The sequence below is a fragment of the Podarcis muralis genome, chromosome 10 (assembly GCF_964188315.1).
Source record: "Podarcis muralis chromosome 10, rPodMur119.hap1.1, whole genome shotgun sequence".
Lineage (NCBI taxonomy): Eukaryota > Metazoa > Chordata > Lepidosauria > Squamata > Lacertidae > Podarcis > Podarcis muralis.
This window is the reverse complement of record NC_135664.1, coordinates 59,944,122-59,956,256: the sequence shown is the minus strand read 5'-3', so window position 1 is coordinate 59,956,256 and position 12,135 is coordinate 59,944,122. Positions and strand designations below refer to the sequence as shown.

Below are 12,135 nucleotides of genomic sequence, written 5' to 3'. Positions count from 1 at the left end.
TAATTGTGTCTTTTTGGTAATTCCAATGAACTTCATCTCATTCTCTTAACTTCATCATTCATTTGCATACTTACATCACTTGAGAGAGGTGTGTGTGTGTGTGTGTGTGTGTGTGTGTGTGTAAAACAAAGGAAGCCTGTGAAACTGGAAGTTGCTTGTTTGAAGTCTAGGGTCAGAGGGTGGTAAGATCAAGGAATATATCTGTCTTGGGTTCTTCTTGAAAGGATATATGGATATGCAGTAAACACACCCTTTTTGGTAATGGTAACACCCAAAGATCCATTTGAGTTGAAGTGACCAGAGCCAGCCATTAAGATGGAATAGAACTATGCCAGCCAACTTGTTTCTGTCAAGTGGAATCTTCCTCCATTTTATACTTATTAATGTGAGCATCATTTACTACTAGCCTTTTCTGGACTCAGAAATGCATCCTACTTGAAGATGGAAAACAATGTTCTAATTATAGGAAGGCCAGCAAGAGTTTCAGCCCGCTTTACGTTCGTGTGACTGCCACCTTAACAAAAAAAAAACAACAAACATTATTCTCTTAGCTAATTTTCCCCCCCTGAAGGCTATATGAGTAGGACATGATCTGGCTAAACTTGGTGGGAGACAGTCAATGAGGTCCTGGGTTTTATTAAGGGTCCCCATTAGCTTTCTCTTTTCTCCCCAATTTGAACAGTGACGGGAAACATTCCTAATGTGCCTTATGGATGTTGACAGCTCTTGACCTGCAGGAACAATACACAAATCTTTCCCTTTGGGCTTTAGATTGCCCAGAGTTAAAAGTGTTTAAGATTCATATTTTAAGAAGGACTTTTGGATTTGCATAGTAAAAAAAAAAATCCAAAGTGGACCAATATTTTCAAAACAAGCAACATTAGTGGTGGTGGTGTTTATATACTGCTTTTTGAAACAGAGCACCGCCCCCCCAAGAGGGCATTTTATACAACAAAATACACAGTCAAGTGCAATTTTAAAAATCATTGGGTTTTGGGTGGACTAGAAGGGGGTAGCAACCCCCAGTACACATAAATATGAGCACCAGGAATGAACGAAGATTTGCATATTTTTTGTCATGTTAACATTCAGCCTCCAGCATTTAGGGTGCAGCAAATAAAAGTTTGGTAAAATTTCTTTATTTTATGCCCTGCACCTTTTGGTGTGTGTTACATTTGAAAGGAACAGGATATTCTGTAGCTCAACAGCAGCTGCATAAAATTGCCCTTTTTAGACATGGGCCAATTTGATGCCTTTGAGATTCCAAACAGAACTACTTATATTTGAATCCCTGTTACCTGAATTTCATTTATATATCCCTCATGTCACCGGTTGGTTGAGCCATTCAGATAAATGAGGCATCATATAATGGCCAGCTATGCTTGTAGTGACACAGGGACTTCAAATGACATTGTCCACCTCATGAGGAAATACAGCTCACTTGCATTGATGTGCAACGATGCTGGTTCCTACTTGTCAACTGAGAAAGAGAGGCAAGATCAACATCCTCCACACGATGCATTTCTGAGGCCTTGCCCACATACAGACACAGTGGTGGTGGTAAAATTATTCCTGGACAACTTTAGATAGGCAACCATATGGTTGAATGAAAAATTCCCTGCTCTTAAGCCAGCTTTCTGTTAGGCAAAGGCTGTGCTACTTGGTAGTACTTAGTTTTTGTATGTGCTGAGGGACCATTCAGAGCCCTTCCACTCCCGGGTAACCTGAACAGGTGTAATCCAGAAATAATTTTAATATTTCATCCGCTGTTTGGGGAAACTTTAGTCTGTGGCCTTGCCACAACTAATAACCATCACCATTGACCATGTTTCTTCTTGTTCTATTATTATTACTATTATTCTTTTTTTTCTCCCCTGTTTGTAAACAAAGATGAGGAAAAAGGAGCGTTCTCGGACCTGCCCCAAAAAAGTGATCATGCTCTCTTCTTCCTCCATTTGCACTTCCTCTCCATCGTACCCCAGTCAGCAGGTGATTTCATTCTGCATGCTCTGTCCTCCTTTCCCTCTCTTCCTGCTTCCACAAGTAGGCCACGCACCCCTTCTGTTTTGAGTTTTCTCCTAAAACTGAATAGTGTCAGCAGACCTCTTGATCTTCCCTTCCCCAAAACCAGTAACACAAGCAAACCCAGAATTCATTTTATCATTGTTTGATTTAAGGTAATGTACACATATAACTTCTTACATTCTGTTGTTACGGTTACATTGTGTAGTAGGTTGGTGTACCAAACAAAAACCTGAGATCTTAGTAAAGGTTGCTGTTGATAGTGCCCAGTTGTTATATTGGGTGCTGTAAGAGGAGTGACACACTGGTTTCTGGATCTAAAATGAGCAGTCTAGGTGGCCTTCAGCTTGGTTTTGCATTGTAATGAGAAGAGAAGCATAATGTAATGCATCTGTAGGCTTCCCATTCATTGCTGAGATTACAGGCGCGTCCTTTATCCATCTGTTTGTTTATTTGAAGTACTTGCATGCTACCTTTCAGAGAAATGCCACTCACTCCCAAGGCGGCTTACAAAAGATATTTCAGGACAATTTAGCGGTTTAGGATATTTTCTCTCCCCTGCCCCCATTAAATACCACTGAAAGGGGTGTCCTATCTCAGGATCAGAGGTTATCCTGGACCTTACTTTCTCTCTAATGAAAATAAGTTAGATAATGTGCCTAAACCTGCCTTCTCTGGCCTGGTCTAGTACAACTCTCATTACCCCAGACCATTAGCCATGTTGGGTAGGGTTGATGGAAGTTGGTGGTCCAACAACATCCTCAGGGCACCAGATTGGGGAATGTTAGCCTTGAAGCAGATTCTTACATTTGGCCTGTGATGTGGGAACTGCTACAACGCTTCTCCCATAGCAGCAGGATGACTTTGTTTAATAAAGGGGTCGTGCAGACATCCTACGATTTGCTAGAATGTAAACCCATTGTTGTTGCTACATTACTTAGAAGTTGGGGGAGGCCAGGATGCTCCCCACTTCATGAGAATGACAAGGAATTCCAAAACATAGCCCCCAAAAGTCCTCCAGGTTTTACCAATCCTAGCCTGCTGCGGTTTCCCTTACTTTCCTAGTGTGTTGTGCTGCTCTTACTTACCTCCACCAACTGACCATAGTACCACTAATCAGCATGGCAGTCATCTAGAATGCCTGGGCCCAGCTGTTTTACCTGGCTTTGGGACTTTGGGAAGCCTCCCCCATTTCCTGGTCACCCTCCCTCACTGACGTTGTTAAAACATTCCTCCAAAGTAGTTTATTGTTGAATACTTTGTTCAAATCAGGCACCCCAGTTACATGATTGTGTCAAAAATGTGGGGGTCTTGAGTCAATTTATAATAAATGATTTTATTTGAGTTTTTATAATAAAATTAGATAACACTGATACAATACAGGGCAGTCATACAATTCATCTCAACATCAATTACATATTTTATTGGTATCGCGCCATGTTGAACGTTCCATTTGTGCAAGCATTGCAACTTGCTGAAAAGAATAATTCCTTCTCTCTTCTCCTCCCCAGCGTGCTACTGTTGGGGTTCTCCTGACCCCCACTCCCCAGCCAATTTCAGGGGGAGCAGGGGGTGGAGAGGAGGGGAAACCCATTGCACAAGGGGGAAGTCCTTGTGCAGGACATTCACTAACTGGGTTTGTTTTGTTAGGTGAATCATGGTACACAGTTTACCCCAGGAGTTCCCTCCACAATGTCAGGGCCAAAATAGTATTATTCACAAAGGCACACTTATTCTGATGTCCGCAACATAGAACATGGTTTACTTACAGTTGGAAAAACTGGGTCAGCTTCTCTTGCTTGATCTGCAAGAAGAGTTAGCTTCTAAATGGGAAACTTACCACTCAGTCTTGTAAACTATTTGTTTTTAAGGTGTTTTATATTTCATATATAGTTGCATTGACTCACAAAACTGGAAAGTTGCAGGACACACACACACACCTATTTTGTCTTATGAAGTATGAGCAGGTTTGTGAGTTTCTGGGAGCTACATTTTTATAAAACTATACCTGTGTGTATAGAGGATAATCAAAGCTGCCTCCAGGTGTCTGCATTCTTGGGGCAGGGAAGATTACGGTCTGTCTTATCGTAGGATACCACTGGATTTTGCAGGCCAGGGAGCCTTGTTTCTTGTGCACGTTGAGGGGAGCCCAGGCTCTTCAAAATAACCTTTGAATTAAAAACAGACTTGGTGATTACTTAAGCTCAATGGACATATCTCACTTTGCCTCTAAAGTTCTCTAAAGTTTATTCCTCACATTACTTTTAAAACTAGGATTTTCCAAGGAACAATTTACGGTTTCTTGGGAGCGGTTCCTTATTCTGCCACCACGTGTATCACTGTGTGGATATTTATTGATGTTGTCACCATTTACTAACACAGTTTGTATAAAGTATTGTTTTTAACAGCTCGGCACAAAACCTCTTTCTTCACAGCAGCCACATGATCTTTGCAAACCTCCTATGGCTTTTCCAGGACTGTGGTTTTAATGTTTCTCTTGTAGGGTGACTCCTAACTGAACGATGCTATCTTTCTGTGAGTGTGTATGTGGGATTTGTCAAGGTCATTATTTTGCCTGCAGGCAAACAGGGAACCTCATGGAGAACCAGCTGGAGAGCAGAGTCCCAGACAGCAGCGGGTAAAATAGCATGAGCAAAAGCAGCATGAAGAGGGTGTGTGCACTCTTGGGAGAACGTTGTGCAAGCTGGGGGTGGGTAAGAGAAGGCTGGAGAGCTATTCCTATGCCAGCATAATACTAATAGCCAAGCTCTACTGAAAATGCTCCGTAAAAATAGTGGTTTTGTGTCTGTGTGGCCTTTGCAGAATTACTTGCTTGACAGGCTTGTGATCACTTTGAGCATCATGCAGTATGTTTTTTCCCCCGTTGGGCACATATTAGCACTTTGAATTTGGCATTCCCCATTTTTCTCTATAATAGGAGATACTATAGTGGAGTAGAAAGGGCCTGTTGATGTGTCGGAAAATATCTATCCATCTATCCGAATCATTATTACCTCGTTCTTCAGCCAAAAAAGCTCCCAGAGCAGCTTACAGATCAATAAAAAGCTAGACAGTCCTAGCCCTCAGGCTCACCCTTTAAAAGGAATGACACAAAATGAAAAAGGGATGGGGCAGAAAGAGGAAACAAGACAATGCAGGAACCAGTTCTTAGTTTTATTATTTACAAAAAGAACTAACAATTGTTACTCCCTGTGGAACACACTCCCATCTGATGTCAAGGAGATAAAGAACTACACAACTTTTAGAAGACATCTGAAGGCAGCCCTGTATTGAGAAGTTGTTGTTGTTTGGCGCTTTATCGTGGTTTTTTGTGGGCTGGAAACTGCCCAGAGTGGCTGGGGAAACCCAGCCCGATGGGTGGAGTAATAAGAAGAAGAAGAAGAAGAAGAAGAAGAAGAAGAAGAAGAAGAAGAAGAAGAAGAAGAAGAAGAAGAAGCTGGGATAGAAACAGTTCACATAGCCTGATGGAATGCACAGATAAATCTTCATGACAGTAGGGAGAAAGGGACATTTTTAAGCACCCCTCCACAAAAGCTTACAAAACTAAATTAACTGGATTAAGCTTGGACCAAAGTAGAACATGCAAAGAAAGAGAATGAATTGACATAATAAAGGCATGGATCGATGCTGCAGTCTGCCTGCTCAATATATTTCTAAAAGCTGCTCATCACAGTAAATAATTTTGAAAAGGAGCTCTACACAAAACAGTTTTGAGGATACTGAGAATTTTGTGTTAAACATCACTAGCCCCTCACAGAGAACTATGCCTTTGCCATTGTTTCCCTTCCATGACCCATCTCTTCACCACTAGCTTGGTATTGCATCCAGTCTCCAAAACAACCAGGTTAAAAAGTTGGAGCGAGGGAAGTGAGGAAGGAAAACCCAGAGGTTTTGTCCCTGTGTCGATATTGCATCTGCCGGGCTTCCCTGCCTCTATTCACTCCCTACCTCTCAGTAGTGTGCGTCACTACAGACAGCAAGTGCCCTTCTCTAGATCCCTGTGACACACCTGTATTTCACAGCAGCTAAACTATGACGCTGCTTTGGCGGCACAATCTTGGCTCCTTTTCCTGCTGCTGTAGGATTCATAAACCACAGCTTCCAAAAGTCACAGCCCTCTGCATGCTTCCTGAGCAGTAAACCTATTTAAATCAGTGACTTCCAGAGTAGACCTAATTTGGATTCGGCTACCGTAAATGGTTTGTGTTATATGTATGTCACATCTGTGGGGTGTGTGTGTGTGTGTGTGCAACCTTCATCCAGAGGATTTTGAGCTCTTGTTCCCCTCCTTACCCCTGTGTCCCACTTTTTTTTTAATGCACAAGCATTTAATTAACTGCCTCTGACCTTATTTTCAGCTTTGTTTCTTTTCCTACTGCCATGCTTTTTCCATGAATATTTCCCCCCCTGTGCTCTCTTGTTCATTTTCCCTCACTCATTATTCTGCAGAGACCTCACCAGTTCTTTTCAGATGACCGTGTGCCAGAGCGCACGCTTACCATTGAGCAGAGGGCAAGCCAGCTGGCTGCCCTCCTGGAGCAAAGGCCAACAACCAGGCATCAGGTGACCGCCTTCCTGTCTGTCTGGCGCTTTGTGTCTGCTTGCCGTTCCGTAGAATGGGAAATGAAAGGTTGCTTGGGCTGTAACATGGCTGGCATCAGATCTCCTGTTTTAATGGCTGATGAGTACACTATCACATTGTAGCAGAACACTTTCAATCACTCTGGGTAAAACAACATCCAAACTCATTATTCCGTCTTTCCTGTTAACTTACTGTTCCTGCTTGCTGAATCAACACTTAATCTTGCGTAGATTCGTCTAGCACTAATAAAAGATGTGTGGCATATGTGGGAAAGAAGCTCCTAACTTAAAGGGGCTTTTGAGAGTTTGCACTTCTATAGAGTAGGGTAGAATCTGTATTGAAAGACTCCGCTAGATTCAAGAAGTGTTGGTGGAGCGTTACTTAGCCAGTCTGGAGATGAAAAGCGTCTGCGGTACGTAACTAGGTTTCAGAAGCAAGGTTCTATAAAATTAGCATGCTAGAGAGTAACCCAAAACAAATGAAACCAGGAAGTTAACTAACCCCAGAACAGCCTTTATATATAAACCAAATGGGCTTTGAAAACTTGTTTATTTCTTTAAGCAATATATACATTCTTTCTATACGTCCTCTAATTTTTAAACATGTATGTCAGTGCCAATATTCAATCATATATCATCAGTTGCTGATCAGAATTTATTTTCTGACCCTGCGTGGGCTGTTATAACGTATTTCATCTTGTTAAACTCTGGAAGGTCTAATATCAATTGCTTTTAGTCATTTTGCCAAACAAAATAATGATGGGGTAAAAAGAGACTATTGAATGCAAGCACATGCATTTTGACATGTGTCTTGCTTAACAGTCTTGCAGTCTCTTTTACCATGCAGAAATTTTAGAAAGTTGTTTCTTTTCAACCTTCTTATTAGGAATTTTTGGTATTGCTTCATGATTGGAATAGAATTTCTCGTATTTTATTCAGGATACATCCAGCCCACAGTTCTTTATAAATCCATTCATTTCTAAAACTTGAAAGGCAAGCATCAGGAAGGTCATTCACAGCTGAAATTAGTACATGGATTTGGTATTCCACCATTCCCCCCCCCCCCCAATTATCAATGTTCTGAACTTTGGCTGGGGAGTTTAAAAGTAGTAGAGCATGCCCACAGTTTTCCTACGTCACTTGCAAGCTACAAGATCTCTGCCTTTCTCACCCGCCCTTTCCCAAAAGCTCCTATCTATTTTGAAATGCCGTCTTCTGACTTTCTCATCTTTATTTTGTAGCCAGAGATTGAGCGATCTCGTCGATCTGTTGTTGAGCAGTGGGAGCTCTCCCGCAACCTCCGCTCTTCCAGTCGCCCTTCTTCTCCCTCTTCTGACTCCCTCAGACAGGTAGCATGGTGTGGGGCTTGAGGCTGCACCCGGTTGCACATCTTTGGCCTATTCCATCTCCTGCCACTTGAGAATGCCGCACTGGATAAAGCTAGGCTCATAAGTTCTCTTTGCCTTGGGTTGTGGCTGAGCTTAGCCTGTGTGCCTGCAGAAAGGTTTGGGATTCCTCTGTATCCTGGCTATTCCAAGGCTTGTGAATTTGGAAATGGTGCATATCCTTTACACCTCAGAGTTACTGATTGTCTGGTAGGAGAGAGAGCAATGGCTAGCAAACATTTCACAAAGAATATTGTATGTCTCATCCAGAACTGGCTTGTTCTGCCTTCAGATAAGTAAAGGCATACCCTGGAATGCACTCACCCAGTTGGGAGATGTGTTGGGTCCGAATCACCAAGCCATAGTTTGATCGTCAGGAGTCCTTTGTGGGCTTAAATGCTTCTTCCTCTGCTTTCTCCTGCATCTTCCTTGGGCTTCTTCACTTCACTTTCATGTTCTCCGTAGCTATATCTTGGTTTTATTATAATGTTTTGAACAGGCGCTGCCATAATCACTTCTAACTATAATTTGTTCTCAAGTTGGCAATTAAAACCAAGTTCAAATTGTGGTTTGAGTCACTCAAATGAAAACAAAATTAGGCTAGCAGTAATTATGACCTGCTAGTTTAACCATGGCTTCCCAGTATTATTTTTGCTATGCGGGGAAGGGAAATGGAATAATACAGACTGCTACTGACCACCAAACCATGGTGATGTTGGAACTGGACCATTATGTCAAACAGCCATTTCTGGCTACTAAGGATCCACCAATAAGGTTTCATTGTTGCCAAGAGTGGAATTCACTGTGTTGTCTGTCTCTTAACAGCTGTTTCTAGCACTGGATTTTCTGTGACCCTTGAACAGCTACATGATGAATAAATGCTTGTTTGCTGCTTCACTTTGAGGATGTGATTCAAACCACTATATTGCTTTGTGTGTCTTATAATATAACAGATTAGTTGTGGTTTGATTTTTGAACAGCGTAGTGAATACTGAAATGCTTGCTGCTTGCCTCATCTAGATTAAGGTTTAAGGGATTTCTGATTGTTCTGTAGGAAGAGCTATACTGTATTGGTCATTGTGTCACTAAATGTTGTCTAATTCTTCAAGATGGGCATGGGGAATGTGGACACCTGTCTGTTGTAGAGCTAATATTTCATTTTAAACAACGTAGTCTTGCTCTGAGAATTCTGTAGAGTTTTTATGGGAGAGGTGGATTAGATTCAAATCGATGTTAGGCAAATGTAATAACCTTTAGCATTGGCAAGAAGCACCATCCTTTAGAACACATAGTCCCCTCTGTCTGCTTGTAGAGTGGGGAAGAGAAGGACTCGCAAACCAAGCCCTTCCCTTCAAAAGAAAACTTGTGGACGACAATAGACCTGTTTCTGACAAAGCAACCACATTGCCCCTCATTTGGTTTCCCATGTTGTCCCCTCTTCTCATACATAAACAAGACCTAGGGTAGAAATAGGCTGAAAATTCTCACAATTGTTGGAAATAGGTCATGGAATCCCCAAAAGATCTGTATTGGGACAGTCTATGAGGAAGTCTGTAGCTGAAGAGATTTGTTTGGCACACAGTCCACACACAAAAGAAAAAAATAGAAGAGGCTGTCTTAGAGACAATAAGACTGTGTAACTTGCCCACAAATGATCTGGAAGTGATCAGGGAAAGCCAACTTTGCAGATGGCACCAATTTATAGAGCATGATGAAAACCTGAGCAGACGGTGAAGAGTTCCAAAAGAACATCTCCAAATGAGGTGAAGGGGCAAAAAAATGTGCTAATAAGTGTAAAGTGATACATATTGGAGCAAAACATTCCAATGCTGATTGAGTCTAAACTGGCTGAGACTGTCCAAGAATGACAATCTGGAGCTGCGATGGAGAGCTCAATCAAACTTGGTGCAGCAGCTGTGGAAAGACAAATTCCAATACAGTAGCACCTCGGGTTACAGACGCTTCAGGTTACAGACTCTGCTAACCCAGAAATAGTACCTCGGGTTAAGAACTTTGCTTCAGGATGAGAACAGAAATCACACGGCGGCAGCGGGAGGCCCCTTTAGCTAAAGTGGTGCTTCAGGTTAAGAACAGTTTCAGGTTAAGAACGGACCTCCAGAACGAATTAAGTACGTAACCAGAGGTACCACTGTATTGTAGAGATGGATAAGTGGTGCAGAAGAGGCACCAAAATACCAGTCAAGAAGTTGGGTGGGCATTCCAGGCAAGGCTTGTATGTTTGGGGTCTTTTAATTTAGAGAAGAAATACTAAGGGAGACACAATATAAGGTTATAAGATTAATATATACTTTTCAATATCTACAGGGCTTCTAAGTGGTTTACAAAACATTAAAACCAGTTGCACAACCTTGTTGAAATACAGAATAATGAAAAATGCACCATAATTGAAATACACAATAAATTCATCCCATTAAAATGTTAAAATAGAAACATGTGATTAAAATGTGGAATAAAACTATTGCATTAAAACACCACAGCAATTAAAACAGGAGACTTGGGTCAAGAGATGTAAGGAATGCCTATATAAACAGGTGCGCCTTCAGAAGCTGGTAGAATACCAATACAGATGTAGAATGCACTACCCCAACACCTGTGCCATCAATAATACATGATGCGGGGAAAATGTGGGAATGTTTTTCCCTCTCATAAAACAAGAACTCTCTTAATGAAATTGTCAGTAACAGATATTACATATTTTTTCACACAATATGTAATAAACTTAGGGAATTCACTGGTGTCATAAGATGTGGTGGTCAATGGCTCAGATTGGTTTCTTTTAATGACTTGTTCATTTTTTAATTAAATTTATATATCACACATCCTACGAAGATCACAGGACAGTTTACAACATAAAAACACAAAATGCTTAACACAATCATAATAAAAACAACAACACACACACCACCTTTAAAAGGCCATAGATTGTTTAACAGAAGGCCTGGTTGAAGAGAAATGTTTTTGCCTGGGTCTAAAAGCAGTCATGGACGCGGGTGGCGCTGTGGGTTAAACCACAGATCCTAGGGCTTGCCGATCAGAAAATTGTGGTTTGAATCCCTGCAACGGGGTGAGCTCCCGTTGCTCAGTCCCTGCTCCTGCGCACCTAGCAGTTCGAAAGCACGTCAAAGTGCAAGTAGATAAATAGGTACCGCTTCGGCGGGAAGGTAAACGGCGTTTCCGTGCGCTACTCTAGTTCGCCAGAAGCGGCTTAGTCATGCTGGCCACATGACCCGGAAGCTGTATGCCGGCTCCCTCGGCCAATAAAGCGAGATGAGCGCCGCAACCCCAGAGTCGGCCACGACTGGACCTAATGGTCAGGGGTCCCTTTACCTTTAAAAGCAGTCATGAGAATTTACACAGATTCATGGGGGTTATGGATCTTTCAAAATGTGCAGATCTATCAGCAATTAGCTGCAATTTGAAATACCATATATCAGTTGAGAGTCCTGTTGACTTCAGGCCCTCCGCCTGACCAGTCTTCCGATCCCTCAGCTCTATTCTTCCAACAGGAAGGCCCATTAGTTGTTAATAATGTATCTACTTAGGTAAATAGAAGGATTTGCCGATTTTACTCTCTGTTCTTCAGTACAAAGTGCATTGGCTTATAATAAGTGGAATATCTGTTGTTTTTGAAAAGGGCAAACTGTCAAAGGTTCTTGAGCTGAATTTGATATTCTGCTTCCTTCTGAGAGGCTAGGCAACCCTCATCCATCTTCCTCTCCCCATAAACTTAAGGGAGAATTGGGGGGGGGGGTGCACTTATATGACTTGCTAGGTGGGACTGTGTGTGAAGATTCTCAGTATTTAAGGTTCTGTAAACTTAATGGCTTGTGCTCCCCCCCCCCCAATATATTTCTGAAACACTTTCTGAATCTAGTTATCTTTTTGTGTTATATGGTTTGCAGCTTAAATAACAGTTGAAACCAATCGTGTTGTTTTAATAAAAATAAGCAAAGGCAGCCATAAGACACTCCCCTCGCAACTTCCATAGTAAGGAAATACCTTTTTAAGGCCAACCAAAATGTAAAAAAATAATGAGTAAGCTTTTGGGTTCTCCAGCATTCTTCATAAGCTGGATGTGGGCGAGAAAAAGGCTTGCTTGGTGTTG

General features: G+C 41.8%; 1 protein-coding gene across 21 annotated transcripts in view; it reads left to right on the top strand.

Moving 5' to 3' along the window:
• MICAL3 (microtubule associated monooxygenase, calponin and LIM domain containing 3) overlaps positions 1–12,135 on the top strand; it is a 181,789-nt gene that overhangs the window by 92,154 nt on the left and 77,500 nt on the right. For 12 of the 21 annotated variants that reach the window (XM_077935209.1, XM_077935204.1, XM_077935201.1 and 9 more), the window contains exons 18-21: positions 1,891–1,989; positions 4,604–4,660; positions 6,493–6,606; positions 7,866–7,973. The exons of 4 other annotated variants lie outside the window; for them this stretch is intronic. In XM_077935209.1, coding sequence (XP_077791335.1) covers positions 1,891–1,989; positions 4,604–4,660; positions 6,493–6,606; positions 7,866–7,973 — 378 coding nt within the window. The remainder of the gene's footprint in view (positions 1–1,890; positions 1,990–4,603; positions 4,661–6,492; positions 6,607–7,865; positions 7,974–12,135) is intronic. 5 more of the 21 variants (XM_077935203.1, XM_077935207.1, XM_077935210.1 and 2 more) reach the window with 5 other exon arrangements.